The sequence below is a fragment of the Lathamus discolor genome, chromosome 1 (assembly GCF_037157495.1).
Source record: "Lathamus discolor isolate bLatDis1 chromosome 1, bLatDis1.hap1, whole genome shotgun sequence".
NCBI lineage: Eukaryota > Metazoa > Chordata > Aves > Psittaciformes > Psittacidae > Lathamus > Lathamus discolor.
The window spans coordinates 12,497,113-12,523,964 of NC_088884.1; the positions used below are offsets into that span (position 1 = coordinate 12,497,113).

The 26,852-nt window shown below is 42.2% G+C and overlaps 1 protein-coding gene across 2 annotated transcripts in view; it reads left to right on the forward strand.

Annotated features, from left to right (window-relative positions):
* The first annotated feature begins 3,450 nt into the window (after positions 1–3,450).
* Positions 3,451–26,852, forward strand: part of GXYLT1 (glucoside xylosyltransferase 1) — a 36,325-nt gene continuing 12,923 nt past the window's right edge. Inside the window, exons 1-3 of one of the 2 annotated variants that reach the window (XM_065692758.1) lie at positions 3,451–3,722; positions 14,956–15,048; positions 25,914–26,088. In XM_065692758.1, coding sequence (XP_065548830.1) covers positions 3,529–3,722; positions 14,956–15,048; positions 25,914–26,088 — 462 coding nt within the window. In that variant the 5' untranslated portion in view covers positions 3,451–3,528. The remainder of the gene's footprint in view (positions 3,723–14,955; positions 15,049–25,913; positions 26,089–26,852) is intronic. The other variant, XM_065692838.1, reaches the window with a different exon arrangement.

Consider the following 26,852-nt stretch of genomic DNA (forward strand, 5'->3'; position numbering starts at 1 on the left):
TCAATATTTAACATTGGTAATAAATGGGGAGAACCTTGCTGATTGTAGCTCTTCATGTGTTAAGTTTATTAAGAACTAGTACACATTATAGCATAAAATGTTATATATTGTTCATTAACTGTTTATGGTGAGTAATAAAGATACATAATTATTTCTATGTGAAGAATTTTAAAAGCTTATTAAGTAAATGAGATACCATCTCATGGTTTTCCTCAGTGATACACCAGCCTAGGTATGACATTTCAGTCACTTTTGCTTATCTATTTTATTCACAAGGCTGAGTTTGCACTGAGAAACATTATCTTTTATCAGACCAACTGACAGATTAAATGGACAGATTCTGCAGTGTGTAAAAAGGCTTGTGTGTGTGTAAGTTTATCTGGTTTTTAATTCCCCAGACCATCAGATACCTTTAAGAAAAGACACTAACTTTCTCTCTGACCTTGCCTCGGTTATATTCTTAGAGCACTGCAGATAGTCACCTATTAATTATTCAGGCGTTATTGGACAGCACTGATAAAGAGAACCCTGAAAATTCCTACTTGAGAAATGGTATGATTGATAATAAAAAAAAAATAAATTCAAATTCTCCCCTATGTCATGTCTCTTTAGGATTCCTTATTTCTTCTTTTTTATCTAAGAATATACTTCCTTCTGAAGCATGAAAGCACTATCGCTGCCTAGCTGCCACATTCATTCTTGGTCCCTCTGTAACACCCTTCAGACCTCATTTTCACTGACTGGAATGCTCTTCAATACAAAAGGCAAGTGTCATACCTCAGTAGGGATTAACTGGTCTTCACTTTTATGCTCATTGTCAGTAAAGACTCCATTGTATCTCTCCACTCTGAGTCTCGTATTACCATATTACTTATTCCCTGTCATATGGATTTGATAATATAGGTAAGGGGCTGTGAAATGGGACAGTGTGTGAATTCACGACAGGCTGGCAGACAGATATTCAGTGAGAGCAATGAGCCAGGTTTTGAGCACAAACACAAATCAGGGAAGCTGCATGGCAATATCATACGTTGTGGCAGAAGGCATGGAGGGACAGAACACAGAGGGGCAGAAAGCCCAGCTAAGAATTTAAGTGGCACTTTTGGAGCTGGTTCTTTCCATGATGCATGCCAACGTGGATCTTGCTAACATAAATTTCCCTTAATTCATTAAACAAATTATTTCTATACAGTCCTTACAAACCCTGCCCCACCTCACCTATGACTTGCATCATTACCTGACATCTTTGGCCCTGAATTGTCATCATTGCTTCTCATCCTTCGTAGTTCCTTACTGCTCTTGAATGCTATGACTTTTCTCAGCCCCAATTTCCCTGCTTGTATCTCTTAGTAATCATCCTGGTATCCGCACCACCAGGAGAGCTGAGTATCCTGGATTTTCTGAGATTTTGTTTTATTCCTCATTTCTACTTCTGTTTTGAGGAAGAGGTGATGAACAATTTTGGCAGGATAGTTTTGGCATTACTTCTCTTCTAGCTACGAGGGTTGCCAGCTGGCATTCTGCTTTCCCCCTTCTTTTAAACACAGCCAAGAGCAGCAGTAAGCTACGGCTCAGGTTTTATGGGCATTCATATATGACATGCAGCCTCAAGAATCTACAACAGAACTATTTTTTTAAGCTTTATAGTAAATCGTTTCGGCATTTTTCTCAAAAGGCAGGATCTTGAATTCATGCGGTTAAGTGGGGATATCACTGCTTATTTTAAAACAGGATGTTCCCAGTTTGCAGAGAGAACGCGAGCCAAACACACTGTAAGGATGAAAAAGAAAGCAAAATAATTTCAATTTTTTCTTTAAAAATCCCCCCAAAACGATGTCAGGAGCTGAGGAAGAAGCACTGACTTTAAAGTACTTACCTTGGCAATAGTGGGTTAGGCTGTTAGGCTTTGCTCAGCAGACTGGGCCAACGAGGGGATAGGATACTGTATTGAACTAAGCTGAAACCCAACCACTTCCCCTGCCCAGCAGACCACACTCATAGAATCATAGAATCATAGAATAGTTAGGGTTGGAAAAGACCTTAAGATCATCTAGTTCCAACCCCCCTGCCATGGCCAGGGACACCTCACACTAAACCATCCCACCCAAGGCTCTGTCCATCCTGCCCTTGAATACTGCCAGGGCTGGAGCACTCACAACCTCCCTGGGCAACCCATTCCAGTGCCTCACCACCCTCACAGGAAAGAATTTCCTCCTTATATCCAATTTAAACTTCCCCTGTTTAAGTTTTAACCCGTTACCCCTTGTCCTGTCACTACAGTCCCTGACGAAGAGTCCCTCCCCAGCATCCCTATAGGCCCCCTTCAGGTACTGGAAGGCTGCTATGAGGTCTCAGCACTCCCATCATTTTTTCTCCTCAGTCCAGTTCCCAGACCTACTTCCTGTTGTCCAGAAGCATGACTTAGTGAGCCGAGGTCACTAATCTTCTCCAGCCTAGCATCCACCCGGCCCAGTGTCCAGCAGCTCCCCTGGCTGGGGTGCTCTGCCTGTGTGCCAAGGGTGGAGGAGGGAAGGGGCTGTAGTCCAGAAAGATGTGCATGCTCGGATTGTGCCTCTGCAAGGAGGATGGACACTTGTGTAACCCCAGCTGCCTAAGGAATGTGAGGGAACGCCCTTGCGAAGAGGCAGTGAAGCTTTTACATGGGAAAGTCAAAGGTATTGCAACAGAAATAGTGAGTGGGGAAAATAAAAGTGTCAGTTTGGGGGTCTGAGCCTCACTTTTGCCCTTAACCAGGACAAGGCAAGCTACCCCATGCACTGAGCCTGTGGGCTTCCAGCTTGTAAACAGTGGTCTCTGCCTCCACTTGGGACAGGTCTCTCAGCGAGCAATAGGACAAGAGGTAACAGCCTCAAACTGTGCCAGGGGAGGTTTGGACTGGATATTAGGAAAAACTTCTCCACTGAGGTGGCGATCAGGGGTCAGAATGGGCTTCCCGGAGAAACGGTGGAATCACTGTTCCTGAAAGTGTTCACAAACGGTGTAGGTGAGGCCCTCAGTGACATGGTTTAGTGGTGGTCTTGCCAGTCCTGGGGTAATGGTTGGACTTGATCTTAAAGGTCTTTTCCAACCTAGCTGATTCTGTGACTCCCAGGAGCACGCTCCCAGACGACCTGAACAGCTGGCGAGACGAGGCTGAACACAGGGGCTTCGGCTGAGGCCCGCAGCTCCCCATGGCCCACCCCGGGGCACCGGGCGCAGCCGGCTCCTCCTGGAGGAAGCAGTGCAGCGGCGTTCCTCTGGGTGCAGGCACCGGTAAAAGGGCACGTTCGGCTTTATCCCCTTTTGGGGCAAGGCAACAGTCACTTGCAGCCGCCACAGCGCCCCGCCGGCCGCACCTGGCTCCCTGCGGGCCCTCGGGCCTCGCTCCGCCCCGGCAGCTCCGCTCCGCCTCGCCCCGCTCATCCCCGCCCCTCGCACACCGGGGCTGGCTCCGCCGCCGCGGCCGTTGGGGCTCTCGCTGCCGGTGGAGCCCCGGCTGCCGCCTGGCGCCGGGGCCGGCGCGGGAGGATGCGGCGGTTCGCGCGGGTGGCGCTGCTCTGCCTGGGCTGCGGCGTCTGCTCGCTGCTGTACGGCTTCAGCCAGCTGGCCCTCTCCCTGGAGCAGGAGCCCGGCGCCGGCCCGGAGCGGCAGGCCCGAGACCCCGCCGCGGACGGCGCTCGGCGGCAGGCAGGCGCCGGCCGAGGCGAGGCGGAGGCCAGCAGGTAATGAGGAGTGGGGGCCGCGCTGCGGCGCGGGCGGGCCGTGGTTGCCCCGCATTCCTGCGGGGAGGGCCGGGGAGACGCGGGAGCGCGCTGGCCTCCTTCCTCCCTCCCTCCCTCCTTCCCCCGGGCGGAGCGGGGCTCGGAGCCCGCCCTCGCCCACCGCGGGCGCCCCCGGCTGCTCGGCGCCGTCCGGCTGCGTCCGGACGCCGGCGAGGGAGGACGCGGCGCGGGGCCGAGGAAGCCCTTTGGGAGGGGGCGAGGGGGTGCCGGTGTGTGCCTCGGGGTGCCGCGGGACTGAGGGCGAAAAAGCCTTCAACCCAAGCAGAGTAAACTTCGAAAGCGGAGTTAGGGGCTAGCCGGTGGGCGCAGGCCGGGGGGGGGGGGGGTTGCGCCGCTGCGGGGACGGCGGCATCGAGAGCGGGGAGAGTGTCCCGCTGCTTGCGGAGGGGCCTGCGGGTCCCGTGCTGAAGTCAGGCTGCTGCCCTGTTGGAACGGGGGGTGGGTTTTCTTCTTCCAGGCCGAGAAACTTTCAGGCTGTTGCTCGGTTCCGGAGCTCGGTGTCTTCATGGTCATCACATACAACTTTAAACAAAAATACTTGCTGTGGGATACTTCAGTCTTCTCACAGGGAGTTGTGAGTTCAGTTCTGCAGTTAAAGTGGTGTAAATGTGAGCAGCTCAGGCTGTGCGTAGCTGCGTGTTTCTGTTTCCTGCTCTTCCTGTCCGCAGAAACTTTCATGTGGTCAAGCAGCAAGTGCGATTATAGAATGGAAAAGTACTCGTTTTCCTTTAGATTTATGTCTTCATGATCCTGTTCACCTGTGGCTACCAGAATGCTAGTGCCGGGAAAGGAGGAGTGACAAGAAATGTGTTGCTAAAGCTAGAGGAGAAATTAGGACCAGGCCTTTCTGGGCCAGCCTACCTCTAGCAATTTAAAGCTGTGTTAGTTTGGTGACTGTCCCTCCTTCCCAATGCTGGACATGCTCTGGCACCCTGCATTCCTTACACAGCCTGTACGCCTTTGGTCACAACAAGTGTTGATCAGCATGCTGACCTGCCTGAAAACTGCCTAGGGTTTGGCCAGCTCAGCACTCTGAACAGGCTCATCATGTAATTATGAAAGTGTTGTTGCTGCTGCAGAGGAGTTATGGAGGATGGCAGGATGACAGAGCCCTGACTTAATCATCATAAAATACCATGAAACAGCATTCTGAGTTGCTAGGGGTGGAGTCGGCTGAAATGTGAAACCCAGCTTTTGACTGGTCTAACTACTTCAGAGAATGCTGGGGGTTTTTCTCTCCATGCTTTTGTTTTAGTTCAGATTATGGCCTGAAAAAATGTGAGGATGCTTGCTTCTCATGTCCAGATTATGATTAAAAACTTACTGTGAGAAGCTGAAATCTGCTAGTCCTAAAAACATGATAACTGGAATTAACTTCAGTTAACTTTAACAGTTTTATGTGAGATTTCATTGGTTTAATAATCATCGAATCATAGAATGGTTTGGGTTGGAAGGGACGTTAAACCTCATCCGGTTCCACCCCCCCCTGCCATGAGCAGGGACAGCTTCCATTACAGCAGGTTGCTCCAATCCCTGTCCAGCCTGGCCTTGTGGAGCGTGGAATCAGACTCTACAGCTCAGAGAGAGTTTTAAAGCAGGTATGTCTATTATGGGCCCGGGTGCAAGGGGGATCATTCCTCCTAACTTGCACACCGAGGGGTTAAGCAAGCAGATATTTATTACACACAAACATGCATATTAATTAGGTTCCTGAGAGAGCGTCGGGGATATTACAGTTTAGTTTAGGTACTCATTATCGTAAATTTGTCCCTTTTGGCGCTTGCGCACTGCCCTCCGATGGTCGTGGGCAGGGGTCTTCAAGATGAAGTAAGTAGTCTTCCTCATGGGGGCATGGGTCTTCAAGATGAAGTAAGCAGTCTTGCTCATGGTGCGCTTTTCACCTTTGGCACAGTTGGATGCCCCAGTAATCACAAAACTAGCAGAAACCAGCCATATCTGTAAGTTTCTGATAGCTGGCAAAGATTTAGAACAGTGTGACCTTCGTACAAAATTTATTGCAAGCAGAACAGGATGGGCAGACAAGGAGTATCCTAAGCTAGCAGATGTTCAGGAATCACTGTCTCCAAACTGATAATTAGAAGGATGGTAAGAAATAATTCACTCATTAGAAGGATGGAAAGAAATAATTAACTCATTAGAAGGATGGTAAGAAAAAATTCACTCATTAGAAGGATGTAAAGAAATAATTCACTCTTGTTAGTAAGACTACTAAATTCTGTTATCACACCACAGACTTACAACACAAACATTGTTCTCTATCTTAGACCTAAGTTAAGTTAAAAGTATCTTAACCCTATGTTTTCCAGGCACTTACTTTCCTTATATCACTTGAATACTGCCAGGGATGGGGCAGCCACAGCTTCTCACCAGTGCCTCACTGCCCTCGTAAATCAGTTTTAAATAAAAATGTTTGGAAAAAATCCTATGTATGATATTTGTTTTTCTAAAGAAAATATGCAATTTATGTGAAAAAACCCACCTTTTGTTGGGTAAAAGACAATCTAAAGAATTTGGTTTTGTAAACATTGAAATTACTTTCAGGTGCATCATGCTCCTGGTTAGCAAAAGAAGAACCAAGCCTATTTTAAAAGCTGTACTATTCTAGTATTCATATGAAGTGTAGTTTGTAAGTCAAAGGAACTGGTAGGCAAGAACCCCATCAAGGTACAAGAAGATTCTCACTTGCTGCAATGAGGTGAGATGAGATATAAATCTGCCCTGTGTTTCAATGTGGAAAAGCTTCACAAACAGAGGAGTTTATTTTCCAAAGGTCCTGAGTGCCACAAATAAATACTGTGCATACATCTTCATGAGAGCCTATCTTCTTGTAAAATCAGTCTGTTGACACCTGTGTGGGAATTCCTTATCTGTAGACTTCTGTCAAACTGGAGGCTCGGGATGAACATCATCCTGTTGTAAATTACTGAAGTTTTATATGCTGTTTATGCAAAATTCGGGTGTGAGTCAGTCCCTTCAAACACTTCCTAAAAATTGTGTTTAGGGAAAAACTCTGTCCTGTGGCGGTTAAGAAATGCCTCACTGAATATTTCTTTAGATCCATACTTCAGTTATTCTCAAGCATGAAATCATGTTACACTCACCTGTGTTATTGATACCCACATCTTTGTGAACGTATTGGGGGTTTTCAGCTTTTATACTTCAGCTGTTTCTTTAGTGGAGTCTGAGCATGATAACCACCTCTGACCATCCTGTGATCGTATAATATCCTAAAGAGTTCATAACCTTTTAGAGTAAATTATGTTTGGGTAACCTTATAATCCTTCTTGAAGTTTAACATTTCATATGTGTTAATGGTAACTCTCAGTAATAGATTACTTCAGGTATTTTCACTGATAGCTTTAAAATACAGTTTAGCAAAGCAGTTGTAACTGCCATCTGAAGGCATTTATGCACTCAGCAGTGATTTTCTTTTCTTTTTAGCCAAGAAGGGTTTTGTTTGCCTGAATGTCGTGGTTTAAACCCAACCACAAACCTCTTTTACTCACTCCCCCCCCTTCTTGCCCTCCCCCTGCTTCTGGAGGGACGGAGAGGAGAATCAAAAAGAATGCAACTCCCACGGGTTGAGATAAGAACAGTTTAGTAACTAAGGTATAACATAGATCACTACTGCTACCACCAATAATAATAATGATAAAAGAAATAACAAGAGGAAAGAATACAATACCTCAACACCAGCCGACCAATAACTCGCCCCACTCCCCCCAGCCGAGCACCGACCGATACCTCCTCCAACCCTGCAGTCCCAACCCTTCCGGGCCATTCCAAGTTACATCCTGGGCATGACGTGCTGTGGTATGGAATACCTCTTTGGCTAGTTTGGGTCAGGTGTCCTGTCTCTCCTTCCTCCTGGCCTCCCCTCCTCCCTGGCAGAGCATGAGGCTCAGAAAGTCCTTGGCCAGACCAAACATTCGAGCAGCAACTGAAAACATCGGCGTTATCACCACTGCTCCAAGGCCAAAAGATCAAAACACAGCACTGTACTAGCTCCTAAGAAGGAGAAAAATGACTGCTGCTGCTCAAAACCAGGACACTGAATAATCTAGTTATATATATGACATAAGGGCAGAATGAGCTCAGTCACAGCCTGGGATAGGAGAGGGGGAAGCTGAGATTTCTGGTAGTTTTCAGAAGCATGCAAACATGAAAACTGCAAGCTTTGAATAAAGCTTCAGAATACCACACCTGGAAGAATTTTGCAATAGTTTGATGTTGCTTCTAAGTAGAGAATCTTTAATTAGAAAGGAAGTACGGTATTGAAACTAGAATTACAAGTTCAGGCAAGGTCCTCCAATAAACAGCATAATTCAGAGGAGCTTGTTGGGTAATCACGTTGGGAGGGAGCTGTTTCAAAGGCTGCTGTAGCCTGTGTTACAGGAGGACAGGAAGCTAAAGGCTTGTGTCTTGAAACTTGATAGAAATAGCTGAAAAACTTTTCAAGAATTTATTAGCTAAATCCTAAGGTTGGATTTCAGCTCTGAAGGAAGATTAGTGTTAATCAGTCCTCCTGATTATTCATTCCAGTTATAAAAATAGTAATGAATAGTCATTACTAATAATAACTGTCATATAATAACTAAATGAACAATAGATCTCAACTTGAAAAAAAGGAACTACTGAAGTGTCTACTTCCAGAAGATACAAAGTCAGTCAAAAGCCAGTATATGTAGTCACACTTTTTTCCTTTGCTGTTGTGATTTATGGGTGAAGAAGGCAGTTGTTAAGAAATGGAAAAAAGAGTGAATAAATGCATATTTGCTACATGTATGTCACATAATAGCGCTATAATCTGCTGTCAGTGGAGTATCCTGTCAAGTCTTTCCCCACATGCTTTCAGATCAGCTAATTAGCAGGTTGTGCTTATGAGAAGTGAATTTTCAGTTGATTTTATCAATTTTACCACTTCATTTAGACAGATAATGTTCATCTTTCTACTCAGGTCCAGGGAAAGTGCTATCCTGATGACAAGTTTGAGAAGTACAGCAGGAATCAGTCTGTCGTCAGTTCCGTGAATTCAGTGAGGTCAATGTATTTGACCCTATTACAATGAAATGTTTTTTCCATTATGCTGTAGTTTAGCATTTTCATGCAGCCAGCCATGCAGTTTTGTTGTGTGTGATACTGATATCTGACTGTATCTCTCTCTTGCTCCCTAACTGTCCTCGCAATGGGAGAGTTAAGTGGATCATAGTGTGTGGAAAAGTGTAGGAAGTATAGCCACAAGCTTAGACAGCAGAGGGGGTTGGTTGTAATAGGTAGTTCATTCTTCCCTTGCACTGTACACAGCTGTTTTCCATCTGTCAGAGCTTAGCCAGCAGTTTCACCAGCAGTTTCTCAGCTACTCTTGTGCCTTAAGAAATTGGTCTAGAAACTGTCTAAGCATTTCAAAATAGGAGTAAAACTTTTAAAAGGATGAAACATTGAACAGTTTGAATCACAGAATCATAGAATAGTTAGGGTTGGAAAGGACTTTAAGATCATCCAGTTCCAACCTCCTGCCATAGGCAGGGACACCTCACACTAAACCATCCCACACAAGGCTCTGTCTAACCTGGCCTTGAGCATTGCCAGGGATGGAGCATTCACAACCTCCCTGGGCAACCCATTCCAGTGCTTCACCACCCTAACAGTAAAGAACTTCTTCCATATAGCCAATCTAAACTTCCCCTGCTTAAGTTTGAACCCGTTACCCCTTGTCCTATCACTACAGTCCCTAATGAAGGGTCCCTCCCCAATGTCCTTGTAAGCCCCCTTCAGGTACTGGAAGGCTGCTATGAGGTCTCCACGCAGCCTTCTCTTCTCCAGGCTGAACAGCCCCAACTTCCTCAGCCTGTCTTCATACGGGAGGTGCTCCAGTCCCCTGATCATCCTCGTGGCCCTCTTCTGGACTTGTTCCAACAGCTCCATGCCCTTCTTATGCTGGGGACACCAGAACTGCACACAGTGCTCCAAGGGGGAGTTGAAAGTTGAAACTTCATTTAAAAAAGTCTGAATTTGTCAAGCAGCGAAGTTGACTAGAAAATGTTATTTATCATAGAAATGTTGTAAATTAATGAAACATTATCAAGATTTTTCCAGTTAAAATGTTGTCCTGTATCAGGCATTTAACATTACATCTGCTGTTTCCTGTCTAATAAAGCCATTGCTTCTCTGACAAAATACATCATGAGAAACTCGTGATACTGCTGCAGGTGTTCAGGAAGAGCTCTTCAGAAATTCTCAGTGCATTTGAGAGTTGAATTGAGCATCAATCTTCCCAAATTTTCGCTTCTGTGATGATGAGCAGGAAGGAACTGAAAAAAATTCATCCTTCCTGTTTTCTGCACGTTGTGCTGTGGCAGAGACACCAGTCTGTCTGTTAGTTGTTTCTTGCTGTTGATTAGACTTTGGTTGTTAATGCAGTGCTGACGGGAAGGCAATAGTCATGACTGCAGCCCTCCCTTTGGACGTAGTGCTAAATTTACTGTGAAGTTACAGCTGGATAAAAGATGCCACACAGACCGGAAAGTATACTTGGAAACTGTGATCTCCATTAGTAGCAAGCCCACCAGTGCAATTAACGAAAGCACTGATATTTGGGGGGTTCCTTATGATTGAAACTTGACTTGCCTGAGCACAGGGCCTCAGTCTTCGTCAGTGTGACTTGTGCATTATTGTGTAATTTGCACACGAAATTGTCCCTTAATTCTGAAAAGTGTTTTTCTTTTCAGGTCACCTTTGCTATGTCTGCAAGACTGAAATTTTTACTGTCCAGTGGTGTTGAAGCTAAATTAGAGAGAAACTTGAACTGGCAAACAGATCTTGGAGAGTGCTTGTCTTACACTAGTGATTCTAAACCCCTTTTATTTATTTATATTTTTGGCAGTCGGTGTTAGGAGTTGTCCAGCCTATTAGTCTGATGAAGGTGAGGTTGCTGCAGCTCCGTGTCCCTGAGTCCAGCCAGTAGCAAAGCTGAGCATTTATTCCCAATGGACACACATGCCCCCAGTGCATACATACATGGCTGGCCACAGAGAAGACAGTGCGCAAACAACAGAAGAATCCTGATTGGGGTGAAAGGCTTTTAAAGAAAAATATATTACTGTATACAGTGTGGTTCCCTCCAGTAACCGGCCTTAGACACTCAGGCTATCCAAGAACAGGATCCTCTGGTCTTTTCTGTTGCTGGCTTGAGCATGCAAACCCATGAGGGCATGCAGCCCAGTTGATTTCTGCTACTCAGACCCTCTTGAATGTGCACAGATGAGTACACTGTGGATCTTTGCAGTTACTGGCATTAACCCTTGTGGCAGTTGGCCAGGGGACTGCCTCAAGCAGGTGGGTCTTTCGGATAGCTGGTCCAGACCTATGGCCTTAGCATTAACTGACCCTCAGCGCCTCTCTAGTGGCTGGCTTAGACCTTCTGATCCCTCCAGTAGCCATCTCTCAGACCTTTGTCTCTTGTGGTTAGGTTGAGAGGCTCATTCAGGTAGCTCAGACCCTCTTGATTGCTGCAGTCTGGTTCAGCCCTATGACCTGTATGATACCTGGCTCCCAAGCCTCTTGCTCGTACTTGCTGGCTAGTCTGGCTTGATTCGTGCTAGTGATGATGTGTACCAACATGCACACCTACACACTGCGTGCACACAGGTCTCTCCGGTTTCTGACACTGCATGTTCATGGGCCCCTGTGATCTGCAACCATCTTTTTGTTCGCTGGCACTTCCACCTCTGTGCATGCACATGTACGTGCACGTGGAATGGAGCCCACCAGCACCCAGGAAAACTGAAATTGAGTTTAATGAGGAGACTGATTATCAGGCATGCAACATGGCCAGTTGTACTCACTGGCCATGGGTTTACATGTGACTGGACCCTCTTCTCTCTGTTTTTGAATTCTCTTTCCTCCCCAGTTCACCTTGGTCCCACAGTGAGCCTCACACCTATGTAGGCATCTGGTAAGCTGGTCTGGAGAGCCTCGCTTGTTTTCTCATCTGGTGGGCCTTCTGCTGGCGCATGGACTAACTGGTCTTCTGCACTGGGGCTGGATCATGGTGCTCTACGTGCCTGCGTTTCCCTCACCTGACATTATTTCCTGCTTTCTGTTGGTGGAGACTGGCCTTTAATCACGTAACCTGTAATAGGTGAGAGCAAAATATCCCTCCCTGATGCTGAAGGTGACTATTCCTGTCTGACTAGTAACCTTGCTAGGTAACTATGACTGTCCCCATTTGATGAACAGATACAGTGCATCTCCCTAGCTTTGCAGAACACTTGTGATACTTATTTGTAGTCTAAGCTTTCCTCAAATTTTATTTCAAATAAAAATAAACCTTCATGAGTGTCATTTTGAATGATTTTATTGTGAACGACAAGAAGAAAATGCTGTCCAATGAATCCTGCCTCTTAATCCTTTGTACATGAAAGCTTTGTGGAATATGGTACCATATGGTCAGCTGAGAGAGACTTCTGTGAAAAAAAGGCAGGAAAAAAGTCTTAGTCTGACATTAGGTAAATTACATATATGTGTCCCAGTAACATTTTTTATTTCAAACACAAAATTTATGAATCATATCCAAGGCTGGCAAGGTTGTTACTGTGGTAAATGGGACATCAGAAAGGCCTAATGTGTCAGAGAAAAGACTTGGGCAGTAATTCAAGCTTGCCTCTTGCCTTGGTAGTCTGGATTGGATAGTAGCTCAAGGCAGCTGGAAAAACACAGCTCTTGACAGTTGGAAGAATCACCTATAATAATAATAATAATAATAATAATAATAATAATAATAATAATAATAATAATAATAATAATAATAGAATCATAGAATAGTTAGGGTTGGAAAGGACCTCAAGATCATCTAGTTCCAACCCCCCTGCCATGGACAGGGACACCTCACACTAAACCATCCCACACAAGGCTTCATCCAACCTGGCCTTGAACACCACCAGGGATGGAGCACTCACAACCTCCCTGGGCAACCGATTCCAGTGTCTCACCACGCTAACAGGAAAGAACTTTCTCCTTATATCCAATCTAAGATTCCCCTATTTAAGTTTGAACCCGTTACCCCTTGTCCTGTCACTACAGTCCCTGAAGAAGAGTCCCTCCCCAGCATCCCTATAGGCCCCCTTCAGATACTAGAAGGCTGCTATGAGGTCCCCACGCAGCCTTCTCTTCTCCAGGCTGAACAGCCCCAACTTCCTCAGCCTGTCTTCATACAGGAGGTGCTCCAGTCCCCTGATCATCCTCGTGGCCCTCCTCTGGACTTGTTCCAGCAGTTCCATGTCCTTTTTATGTTGAGGACACCAGAACTGCACGCAATGCTCCAGGTGAGGTCTCACAAAAGCAGAGTAGAGGGGCAGGATCACCTCCTTCGACCTGCTGGTCACGCTCCTTTTGATGCAGCCCAGGATACGGTTGGCTTTCTGGGCTGCGAGCGCACACTGCAGCCGGCTCATGTTCATTTTCTCATCGACCAGCACCCCCAAGTCCTTCTCTGCAGGGCTGCTCTGAATCTCTTCTTTGCCCACTCTGTAGCTGTGCCTGGGATTGCTCCGACCAATAATAATAATAATAATAATAATAATAATAATAATAATAATAATAATCTTTCAAACCAGAAAACTGTTTCTGAGAGAGAGTCTATTAATTTATCCTAAAAGCAATTGGACTGTTAATTCAAAATGCTTCACACTGGAGATTGTAAAGATGTTTTTTCAGAAAAGCACAAGGTCTTAATGTGCCTTGAAGTTTTTAAGAAACTTCAAAAGCCATGAAGATTAATGTAAGAAAGAATCTGGCTGACAAAACTTGCAGTTTTATACTGTTTGCTTTCCTCAGAGGACTGCAGATATTCCAGTCACAATCTACATTATCCTTTTTTGTACCTGGATATCTATTTGTAGAGACCATTCTTAAGTCATGAGATAGAATGACTTGACTAATTCTTGCAAACACACGCAGGATACCAAAGAACTGGTCCAAAGAACCGTAGCACTTCATGAGCTTTTGTGAAACGCTGTTTACCAGGTCGTTTTTCTCAAGTGTTAAAAAAAGAAATTATACAGCTTGCCATTTTTGATAGTACGTTATTCTAGTAAGTCTGGTATTTGAACACTTTGGCCTTTACAGGTACCAGGTCATCCCACCAAGATGATGCTGATGCATTTCAAATTTGCAAAGCCAACTTCCAGTAGCATTTTGAACTGTAGTCCTTAAATACCTTTTCATCATCAAGCTGTTTGGGGGTTTTCTTCTTGCACATCCCTTTCACTTACAGATACCAAGTTTCAAAGGAGGATAAATATTACTGGCATTTATGTCACCCATGCAGGAAGAGGGAGCAGAGGAGGTCACTTGAGTATACGCCTTGCTTTGCAGTATTGTACTTGCTCATTTGAGATTTTAAATCTTGATGTTGATTTCCTCAGCAGAGCCTCTGAAACACACTTCTGTTGCTCTATTAAAATATTTCCTGTATTACTGTTGCATAAAATGTAGTGGTGAACTATAGTAAAACCTGCTTTTTTAGTGTGGCACAAGTCAATAAATTATTAGTCTTGTCATTAGTATGGAGAAGGAAAATTGCCAGCTGTGGTGATTATTTTGGTATTGCATTAACCTTTTGTTATGAAACAGTGGAATTTGTTGGTGCTACAAAGCCATGTGTTTTGTTAAAAATCAGCTTTGCAGGTTTGCACTGAATAAGGTCATGGATGAATAGGAATTGTGTTTAAATAGACAATGTAACTTTGAAAAAGAAATTATCTGCTTGTTCCTCTGCTTGAAGTAGACAAAGGCATTGCAAAGGTGAAGGAGCTTTTGCCACAGTAAGTGTTGCCGTTCACTGTATTACCTATGGATTTACACTATGACAACAACGTAGAATGACCTTCAGAAATCCCTGCCCCTTTGTTTTTTTCACTCTGGAAATACATGGAGAGGAAAGGCTAAAGGATGGGGACCAGTCTTCCTTAAATGAGTCCTCCTGGTTGGCACCTAGTAGCTTCTCTTTTGTAGTACCCAAGTTTTGTCACATAGCCAGTCTTCTGCCAGGTAATTAACTATTCAAGTTACGTTAGCGCTAGAAAATAATCCTTTTAATTTTGCCATAAAATCAGTAACACTTATATAGGTTATTTTTGTCTTATCCTGTTAGGTGTAAGAATTTGTCTGTATCTTTCTGGAATTCCTATTGGATGCTGCCCTCTGATGTTTGTGGAATGAACTGCTTTTGGGAAGCTGCTTTTAGGTAGGCTCTATTATTCAATAGTACTTCATTATTTGATTGCAGGTAGGTGTAGCTCATGAGCATTTTTGGCTATTTAGCAAGGTAGCAAAGCTAAATACTTTGATTGCTTCACATGCATTTCACGTGTGTATATTATGATTGCCTTTAGCTGGGCTGTTCTATTATATTTGTAGATCTGTAGACTCAAGTGTTGTTACAAAAAGTAGGGGTTTTTTTCCAGTTATGTTGCTTCATTAAATAGAGCCTTGCTAACATTATTAAAAAGTCCATCTGAATATTGTCTGAAAAGTTAGTGATGAATTATTTTTGATATATAAAACTTGCAGTAATACCCATGATATAACTTTCAATAAAATTGGCAGATATGCTTTGTGGTTAAGTTTGAAGTTTCTTTATTCAAGTTACAGGTTTTATAGAATATTGAGGAGGCTAATTCATCGAAAAGCACCAAAACAACCATTTGGAATGTGCATTAAGTTACACTATGTTAAAGCATAGACTGTGTCCTTAAACTTATATCTTTAACAAGAAGTTTATATGTTTTGATGTGGCTGGTCAGATGCTTTAGGCTGTCAGATTATGGAAGCAGCATGAAAAGAAATGGAAGAAACCTTAAGCCACTTGACAGATATGCTTTCTAATCTTCATGGTTCTCTTGAGTATGTAACTAAAGTTGTAAATCAATTTTTCTTATACTCAAAATTTTACTGATCGTCCTTTGGTACGGTTCTCTCTTCTTAGTCTTGAATATTTCTAGGTAAGCAATGCAAATAAAAAGGTTTAGTTTCACAAGACAGTGTATTTTTGAAAACTGTGTTTTTTGGGAAAGACTTCAGGTCTGTTCCCTGTTCCTCTCTGCTTGTGTTCTGTCAGTGCTTTTTAAGGTTATCAGTTGCCAGGAAGTTAAAGAGATGGCTTAGATTGACTTTTAGTCAGTTAAGGAAATGCACCTGTAATTTGGGACTGCCAAGTCTTTCTTGCTGCTCTTGGTAGCCAGTGTGTCAATCCATAGGCATTCACCTGGCTGTCCCTTTGGCAGATTTAGCTGTCTGAAAATATTAACTTTTTTTCTTTTCTTTAAAGGTTAGCTTTTGGGAGTTTAGTTTATGAGGTTTAGCACACAGAGGGGTAAACCAAACTTTAGTGCTGTTGTGTTGGAGGGCATAGTAGCTTAGCCCATACAAAGTGGAGGGACAGGATGTGATAGTAAGCTTCATTTATCCATGGTCATATGAGCCGGTTGTGTAGTGCTGAGGGAGGAGAGGGTCTCACTCTCTTCTGACTGTGGTGATATCTATGAACTCTCCACAATACAGTGTAATGGGCTAAACACGAAACTTCCTTTCTGGATTTTCTGCCAGAATTAAGGCAGGTAGGACTTAGAACCAGGAGAAGCCCCATGCAGTTTCTTTGTACATACCTTAACCTGTAACTTGTCTTCAGAGCCACATAGGGCATTTTTAACAAGATAATACATGTAACTTGTATTATCTTGTTAAAAATGCCCCATGTGGCTCTGAAGACAAGTCTGTTGAAGAAGACATTGATTATATTGTTACTCAATGGGTGTAGTTTCTTTCAGGGTGAAACAGTTGTCATTGTGAACCCTTAATATTTACAAAATTTCATGTTTATACATTTTGTAACTGAAAGGCAAAAAAAGCTGCATAAATGTGTAATGGGGATGTGGCATTCAGATTAATCATTTCAGGTTGGGTTTGATTATCAATATATTACTATTAAATTAATCCACATATATTGTGCTCACTGTGCTTGTTGATTTCATCAGTGAGATGCTCTGACTTCAGAGGGGGGCCCTCCTTGCCTCCTTCAAACTCCATTTTAATTTCTTGCCCTGTTAGTAAGTTCAGTTGGTTTCAGAGAGGTGCAGTGAGTTTGTGTAGAAGAGGTTGGGAAGATGTCAGAAAGGAGGAGAAAGTGCTTCCTCTTTGGATAGCAGCAAGCAGTTACAATTTCTCAGCATCTGAACCTGCTATCTAAGCCTCATTTCCTTGTATGTGCTGGAATAACACAGAAGGTAGTTGCAGTTCGGTTTCAGCTTTGGATATGAGCTATGATTTTGTTTGACTCAAAATATGTGCATGGTACTAGGAGCACTGAGAAGCTGAAGGGTTTTTTAGACCTTTGGTATCATCTTATGCTTTGAATGTGCTACTTGCTCTCAAGTTTGGAGACAGATTTTTTGGTGGAAAAGGAATGAACTTAATTCCCTGCAGGTTTATGAACCACAGGAAATGAAGACTAGCATTCCTGTTTACGGAGATTGTGTGTGTAGGGCCACTTCAAGATTCTTCATAAAGATACGGCCTCTTGAAAGCTTTTTCTGTGAGCAGGCAACATTGTCATTCCAAGTTGGGTATCTTTTGAAATAGAAAGGAGTGAGACTTCTACCATAATGTCTTACTGCAAATAATTTGACCCTGGGTTGGCTAAGCGTTTGTGTTCTTTTTAAGTGCAGTCGTTGTAGTGAGGTGCAGAGTGAAGCTGGAGTCTGAAGAGACTGGGGTAGGGATATGAGAAAAACCTAATTCTGTATCTGGTGGATATCCTAAGATAGCCAACTCCACTGCCTGTAGAGGTGCCAACAAAATAGTGGGAATTCCAATGAGTTTGCTTTTAATAGAAGTGGCAGAGTCAGGTCATTGAACTGCACTAACACTTATTTGAATCTTCTGCTTGGCCCGGTTTACCTCACAAAAAGAGAACACTGTTTATCCGGATCATAAATCAGTTTGTGAATGGAGATTCTGGTGTTCTATTTTTGCTCTTTCAATAAACTAACAAAATTTAGGTTGTTCGGAGAAGCAGCTCATGTAGCCAGAATTTCTTTGCCAATAGCAGATTCATGAAATCTATCTCAGTGTTAGAATGCCTCCTTCCTCTTCACCAGGTAAGTTTTTCAAGCATTGGAAGGTAGTCCTTCAGCTTTTGCATTTTTAGTTCTTCTCTTTGAAAAAACTTGGCTTGTTTTCTCTCTGTTTCTGACTTAAAGGTCCAGTTGGCTTTTTGTTTTTCTCCTGGATATCAGAACCACAGGGATTTGTTCATCCATGAGAGAAAGAACTTGGCATAGACATTTTTGAAATGCAGTTTTCCGTGTCATTTCCTCTGAGTGCCTGTAAGTGTATTAAGTGTGAAGTGACAACTAATCTTCTATGGATATGTAGAACTCAAATGAGTATAATAGAAGTTTTGGACACCTAGTGAGTCATGTATATTTTTTTTAGGAGAGGTGTATATATAGGCTTCAGAATGACTCTTGCTATAGCTAATTCAACACCATTTTAAATTGATGAGCTCTGAACAGCTGCTGATTCTAATAATGGATAATAAGGTTCTTGTCTCTTTAAGTATCAGTGTAAAATCTCTTGTCTGTGCTATACGTAGGAAGGTTTTCAAAGCTATTCTGCCCCCACATTTATCGCCATTCTGATTATCAACATTATTGAGACAGGATGTCTTGTGCTGTGCTCTTGGTACAGAATATTCGTTAGCTTTCGCATTGGTAGAGGAAGCATGAGGTCACTTTCACACGCACGGTATAGATTTTGTCAAGAATTTAAAAACTGCTGATAAAGATAACACGAGGCTCAGGTTTTGCATGATTTAGATGATGCATATCTTTTCTAATACACCTTTCAAGGTGCCGAGTGTCATTTAGCTGGTATGCTTGCTTATTTCCAGCTGAAACTGATTAAGAAGACATTCTTGGGGTCATTACTGTGGCTGTCTGACCTGCCTGATTTCAGTTGTTAGATGTTGCTTCGAAGTGGGTTTTAACTTGCATTACCTATGGGGAAAAAAAGTTCCCCATTTTCTGAGCATACTGAAGTCCAGGTTGTGTTGATATCTTGAGATGAATTTTGACAGTCCTGAGAAGCAGGACTTCTGAACTGGTTAACTCATTGGAAGACAGGGCTTTGGACTTCTGTAGTCAAATTTTAAATGACTAATGTGTTGTAACTTCAAACCTAATATTCTAATTGAGTGTTTAATTGAATAGATGACACTTGAACATCGTGTGCAGTGTATCATTAGCATACTTATACAAACTAAGCTCTGATTATGAACTATTTTTAATTCGGTACAGTAGCAGAAAGCTAAGAAGTTGAGTAAAAACCTGGAATTTTCATCACTTTCAGATCTGGATAATTTCTGTAGTTGCCTTGATCCTCTTTCGAATACATGTGTGGAAATGGTTTAACAGTTGCATTTTAATTTGTGTAGTCTTTGTTGCCTTTTCACTCTGCCTATTTGTTTTGCTGGTAACTAGAGGCTTCTTGGTTAGGCTCCTTAATGATCAATTTGTGTTTGATGAATTGATTTAGATCAGACACAAAACATTAAAAGAAAAAAGGATGCAATAAATAAGCCATTTCTTTTGTATTTACGCAGCTCCCGTTTGTTTTTCTGAGGTAAGGCATGCCGTGTTTGAAATAATGCAGGTTGATTATAGGAAAATATTTTCCTGCATATTCTAATGGATATAATTTGCATCTTCCATGCTAATTGTCAAAAAGCTTGTATGTGTGAAATATGTGCACTGATAATGCGGGTAGCTTTTCATACGGAAGAAGAAAACACATTTGCGGCAGGCTTCTGTTTGTTCTTTTCGGAAGTGTAAACAACTTTAACACAGCCAAGCCTGGCAGCCTAGTCCATTTGGTTATAATATCAAGGAAAATTTAATGATGTTGTGGAAAGACCGAGAGACTTTATTAAGCAACCATGTTTAGGCAGCTGAATATTGCATGCCTCGTAAGTATTACAGACCATATGGAGAAAAGATCAAAGAAAAGCAAGGTTGTTGCTCTGTCAGAACGAGTGTAAGAAAACTTGTTTTGATGTAGAATGATTTTTAAACTGTTTTGTTTTGTAAGCTACAAAATAATCCTTGCATTGCCATTATGTAATATAGAGGTGGCTGTATATAAAAACTAGTGGTGCAGGTTAGGATGCAGCAGTTTTCAAAGAAAAAAGACAAATGTTTTTATACTGTTCAAACCAAATGCAGTTGTACTAAAAATGGTTAATTCCTCTCCTCAATGGGCCAGAGTAAAATTTGAAAGGACAACTGAGGTCAGTTTATTGCTTCAGTTACTCATACCACTCTTGTGCTCTTAGTACCTGGATGCTAATCTTTCCTTCCTTGGCTTCCCCAGCCATGTTAAGGAACTACAGGAGAGGACAGCTTGATTGCCAGGGAAGTTGAGCAGGGAGCTCTCTGTTGATCCCGAGGTGTGTTCTTAGTAGTACATCAACAGATGGGAAAAACGCACAATGTTTTTAACACAGAATTAAGGCTGACTGTGGTTTCTTTGTGGCTTTCCATAGCAACAGTGCCACTGTATTTGAATGTGGCTTAAAAGCAGGGAGAAAAATGGACATACTGACAGCTCTTTGAACCTGGTACCCCGGTCACACTAGATACTGTAACACTGCAGCTGCTCTGGAAGGGTTGGTGCTTGGCTTGTGGCAGTCTGTGCTTCCCGCAGAAGCAGCTGTTGTGCTGTGACTTCAGTATATAGCAGGCTAGGATTGGGACCGGCTTAATGATCACAGATTAGACGGAATTGTGTAAAGGATTCCGTATGTTTGGGTGTTCTTGAGGGTTTGGTACCTCTCACTTGTGCTCTCAATGTGTTGCATAAGAACAGGAGAGCCCTACTTTAAACTTACACAGGAGACCCTCTGCTATGGTGCCTTGTGCCAAGTCTGAAGGACAGAGCTAAGATTTTAATGGAATTGATGAGTATTTTAGCATCAGTACTGTCTGAGTTCTCTCTCTCTCCCCCCTGCCCCCAGAAGTTCAGCTGAGGTGCGGTGAAAGTTCTAGAAGAGAGCAACCTGTCAAAATACACCTCAAGCTTACAACCAAATTATTACTTCATAATTTTAATTGACCTAGAAATGCTAGTTTAATATACAGTATGTCATGGGGTACATAGGGCAGTGTTTTGACAGACAGGTTCTGGAAAGTCTTGTTGTAGCAGCTTCATTGAGTACATCCAGCTGTGTTCCTCTGTCAGAGGTTATTAACCCTACAGCAGAATTAGTCATTGCAGGATGAAGGTCTGTACAAAATACTTAAGGGCAAGGCTTGTACCTGGCCTTCCACTGCTGCTGAGCAGCCTGTTTTAAAGTGTGTGTTTTTGCTCTCACAGTGTCAAAGTGAGTATCTGAAATGTGTTTTCTAAACTCATGGGAGTATGTGTCGTGTGCTCTCTCAAGTGTTTTATTTCATTTATTTCTGCTGGCCCTGCCACTTGTGTAATTAGGATCCTCAGACACATCAAGTTCTCTTATTTGTCACCAAACGCTCAAATCCTGTCATGGGTTCCTGCTCAGTAACTTCTATTGGATTGCAGGTGCATTCTTTGCCATTTTAATTACTGGAATTTGGTGTGGGGTTTTTGTGGTTGGTTGGTTTGTTTTCTGCCTGCAGGAGCAACGAATCCCACTTCATTGGAGATTTATATTTTTTTCTTTAGAAATCAGGGCTGTCGAGTTTTCCTTGTTAGCCTGTTCAAGAGCCTTACTAAAATACAGTTTCTATTTCACTCTGTTGTTGCTTTTCCCAGCTTCTCCACTAAGTACTGCCACACCAAAACATCAGGCTACTAGTATTTAGAAATATGCATGAAGAAATCTTCATTTGTATTTTTGTGTTTCCCGTGCTGCCTCCGAAGATTTTTAGGAAAGTCTCTTAATGCTTTCAGAGCCTTGATTTTGAGGTTCAGTAATGGTATTGCTCTCATACCGGAGCCGTGATACTCGTGACACCAAACTTGCTCAGGGTCAGGTAAGCTACAGTTATGGTAAAATACTTTTAATTTTGCTCCTGGTCAACTCAGCTACTGAACTGCTAAAAAGAAAAGGCAAAGGAAGAAATGTGTTGCTGAAAAATCTTGTGTAAAAAATCTTAGTTATACCAGACCCAGGGCTGTGTAAATGGACAAGGTTTTCCTTTCCTTGTCTTCTGTTGAGACCTCTGTTGAGGTAGTTGCATGACTAACTACAGCAGAGATCAGTGGAGGGAAGATCAGAAAAAGAGAGAGGCTGGAAAATTCAGGAAGGAGAAGGAGAGAAGGATATAGTTAAGAGTGGATAAATCTGAAAGCAATTAGGGGAAGGACCAAAGTCATGTAGGCATAATATGGAGGAAGAGAGTGAGACGAGTGGATGGGGCATGTTTAATATTGAAGGTGAGACTGCAGAGCTCAAGATGATAAACTCTGCTGGACAACTTAAACTTTATGCTGCTTCTAGTAGCAGGCAGAGGAAAAAGTGATGAAAGATGCTGGCAGCAGAGGATTATCATAAGAGGTGAGTAGTTAGTGTCCCTCGATGAAGGTGGGCCAATGATTTCCCTCTGGGAGTGGAGAGAGATGTATACGTAGGGAGAGGAGTAGCTCTGAGACCTGATTATTAAAAAGGCTGAGATTGCCAGTGGTAAGTATGCAGGGAAGTCAAGTGCAGTTTGTAATCACTAAAGGTTGTCTCTTCATGAAGTCTTGAGTAAGAGCTACAATTCATAGAATCATAGAATGGTTTGGGTTGGAAAGGACCTTAAGAACATCTAGTTCCAACCCGCCTGCCATGGGCAGGGACACCACACACTGGACCATGTTGCCCAAGGCTCTGTTCAGCCTGGCCTTGAACACTGCCAAGGATGGAACATTTACCAGTTCTTTGACCAACGCATTCCAGTGCCTCACCACCCTCACAGTACAGAACTTCTTCCTTAGATCTAGCCGAAACTTCCCATTTAAGTTTGAACTGATTCTGGAGCTTCATAACTTCTGCCATAATATGTCTGAGACCTCTCATGCCCTTCTTAAATAATCCCCAGAGGGAATGATAGCCTGTTCTTTCCAATGGCTTCATCTGCATCAGGGATTAAGCTTTGTGTTGTGGACATACGGATTTGGGACCAGCTGTTCCCCCTATTGTGCAAGCTGAAGTTCCATTGTTACTAGCTTTTTGTAAATACTTCTTTTGCCTTTTCGAAACGATATTTTTAAGCACAGATTTAAAAAATTGAAGTAATGAAGTCAGAAACTCATAGAACAGATTGTGTGAACAAAATGACTGTAAAAGCATTATAATATGATCAGTCTGTTTTTTGTTGTGCGGTTTGAAGTGTTCTTTCATTCACAGATGTCACTGTAGAAATAATCAAGTAATAGTCTTTGAATCTCAGTGTGTTGTAGAGCTGCTTTGGCATACTTTTCATCGTACCTTATTCATGGAAAGCCATGCGTTACACGTGGTTCAGGAACTTGGCTTTCAGCTATGCAGTTTGTGTAGGTTGTGTCCTTATTTATCACATGACCTTGCACTATCCCTGTAAGCTCTCGTGACTGCAGGGCTTAGTTATTGTAATTCCTTTTTCAGTGGATTAGTGATGAGGCTAATCTGCTGTTTGCAGCTTGTTCAGACTGCAGCAGTGTACTGCTTACTGGGTTTCAGCTACCCTCATCGCAGTCAGCTTGCTTTGTGTTTTTTACTTTAGCTACTTACTACATGGTGTAATGTTTAAATTAGCGTTATGAATAAAGGTCTGAATGGGCATGCCTAGTTACATTTCAAGATTCTATTTTACTTTCTTGTTTTTTTTTTTTTTTTTGTGTTAACCTGAGCTAATTCTTCCTTTTTTTTTTTTCTTTTTTTTTCCCCCCTGCAAGACTTAGGAAATGTTTCAGTCTGTGGATTAAATTATCCGAATACAGAAGTCTGTGTATAGGTGTCTATGTCAAGTAGGTCTTAAGCATTCATGGAAATTGAAAGAGCATAGAGAATGATGCAGGTGACTAGCCATTAAGTTGCTGAGAAATAAATGGCTGGTGTTAATTGAGAAGCACTTGGCTATCGTACACATCTTCTTGGAACTAGTAGATACATGGTCTTTGAGACACCCAGTCCTTGTGGACTGGCACCCAGAGGTCAGTCAGGTGGGATGTTCTAGAGCTTATTAAATGACGGTATAGAATCAAGCCCTAGGTATTTATTTTTGAAATCAGATTAATTGCTTTTTGTGCTCTGTATCCTGCTGACTAGATCTCCATTGGCTTTATTGAGACTTTGGATGCAATCTTATATGTCAGCGTCTTCATTTAGGTGTCCTGTTTTGGATCTGAAACTTACCTGTGAGGTCTTTCACCCTTGTGATTTTTAATAAAGCCCCAAACCTTGACTTAAGACAGACTGCACATTCTAATTAAAACTTTGTTAATCTTAAATCCGTGGGATGCTGGAGGTTTTTAGTTCCAGGGCATTAAACTCTTCCAGAACTCTATGTTTTTTAAATTCAGCTATTGTTTATGGCATTAAACTTCCACAGTTTTACAGTGATAACTGCTTATATTTTGCCTCATGGAACTCAGTGTGTGTTGCTATTCCATGCCTTAAAGAAAAAAAGGCATATTTGCATAATATCTTTTTATCAACTTAAAGGAAGACTTGTACACATCTAAATGTTTTAGTTACATAAAAATTGGGCGGAGATTACTTGCTAGAGAATCACATCTGTTAATTTCTGTTTGAAGTCTCTCTCTTTTTGGCAAGCTTTAAGAATAGTTGGTATATTTGCCAAGAACTTCTGCACTGTTAGTAGGTTGGGGAAGTATTTTCTAACTTCATTTTAATTTTTCTTTTTTCATCTGAATACCTTGGATTTAAACTTGTAATTTAAACCTTTAGGTACTCTTGAGTTCTCTTAGACCCCCTCCTCCCATAGTCTGTGCAATTAGCTCAAGCACAGGATATTGTTTTGAGGATTGGCTTTGGGCTGACGTATGTTTAAAACCTTTGAATGTTTTTCTGACTAATTAAATATATGAAATCCAGGAGTTCCCGAGTATAGGTTTAGTATGTCCACTGCGTTTGCCACCAGGCTGTTGGTATTTACCCAATCATAATTTTTGCCTGTTGTATTAAAATAATGAAATAACTTTTGAATGTATCCTGTATGCTACGTACCAGGCACTTCTTACTGTAACTGTTGGACAGCAGCTGTCTTCAGGAATAGAGAAGTTCCCGGTCCTCACACCTTGCAGTGGTTTAGCCCCAAGGACACGGGCAATGCGTGTGGTCAGGGTACCTAAGGGACTTTCCGAGAACCAGTGGGAGCACCAGGACATCCCATGAGGCCATTTGAGCTGTTAGTTTCCCATCTTTCTAACCCAAGTTGTACTCCTGCAGGATGGAAGGAGAGGAAAAAGCTTTTTACATTTTGCCAACGCTTAGGAGAAGCGCTGAAACATGGGTTTGACAAAAGGGCAGAAAACAGACAAAGCACCTACATCATTAAAAAATGTTCTTAACAGAGCTCCTTAAAAGTCAGGCTTTTTTTCACTTTTGTTGTTGAGTTTAATTCTGCTATATTTATCGTGTTTGCTTATCTCTGTATTGAGTCCAGGGAAAGAGGAGAAAATGAGCTCATACAATAGATTGAATGTCTTTCACATTTTGATGTAACATCATGTGATCTTTCTTTTAACCGTTTAACTGTTTGGATGGAATTCCTTGCTAGTGTTGGAAGGCAAAATTACTAAGAAAGCAAGTGTTTGTTTAGTTTGTGTACAGCTCTTCCATACCTTGTTTTTCCCTCATAGGCTGACATGGTGGGAGTGAATATGAGAATAGTTCAGGTTAAATGTTAAGCCTATATGTGAGGTGTAATGCTGTGGTTTGTATGTTCTGTTTGAGTTATCCTTTGCTGGTTTAAATATGATAAAGGATATTTTGTAAAATTACATGCTGCAGTAAACGGTAGAGCTTTTCTTTAAGTCTGTGCTAGAAATGATGCCAATGATGCAAATGAAAAAATATCTTTGTATCAGATACGATTATATGAAGACACATCCTTCTGAGAAAATGCATCTGGCAGTGGTTGCCTGTGGTGAAAGGCTGGAAGAGACTGTTACTATGTTGAGATCAGCCATTATTTTCAGCATCAAGCCTCTCCAGTTTCATATTTTTGCTGAGGACCAGTTGCATGAGAGATTCAAAGACATAGTAAGTACCCAAATAATTTATTTAATCAATTTGTAGTACAATTTGAGTAATATATAACGATTTCTCTGCTTCTTGGGCAGTAGTTGTTGGATATAGTGGCAGAAATGCACAGGTCTATAAATAAGGTAATATGCAAGTCTTTTGTAATGTTGGATGGGGATTTTTGAATCTTCATTTCCTGCATAAAACTGCCAGTTGGTGATATCAAAGCTTCTTGCAGAGACAGATCAAAACTTCCTCATTTGTCACCTTGAATCTGTTAAATACCTGAATCCGTTGAATACAAACCCGATGTTCTAAACACAAACCAATTATCTTGTGTGAGCTTATTTGAAGTTGGCTTTACAAGAGAAAATGGAGATCTCTCCCTCTTTTCTGTCCCTGTGCTTACCGTATGAGTCAGCCTTACATTGCCTAAACAAAGTGAAACATCGGTCTTTGAAAATGGTAGATATGGTTGTGTCTAATTTTAGTATATTCCAGTTAATGGGTATAATGTTATGACTGGAGAAGCAGTGTTACAAGCTGTTATAGCTGTGGAGGGGTTTACTATTTTTGTGCTTAAAATGTCATACTGTTACATTAACATATAATACATACTAATATATGCACACTAATGTCATGTGAACAGTAACTGGCAAAAGTTGGGTAAGGTTATTTTAAATTGAGAGACTTCATTGATATTTCTCCTGTAAAAACTAGGTAAGAGGGCAAAAAGCTTTATTTTGATGTATCTACTTTTTGTAAACATTAATTTATTTTAC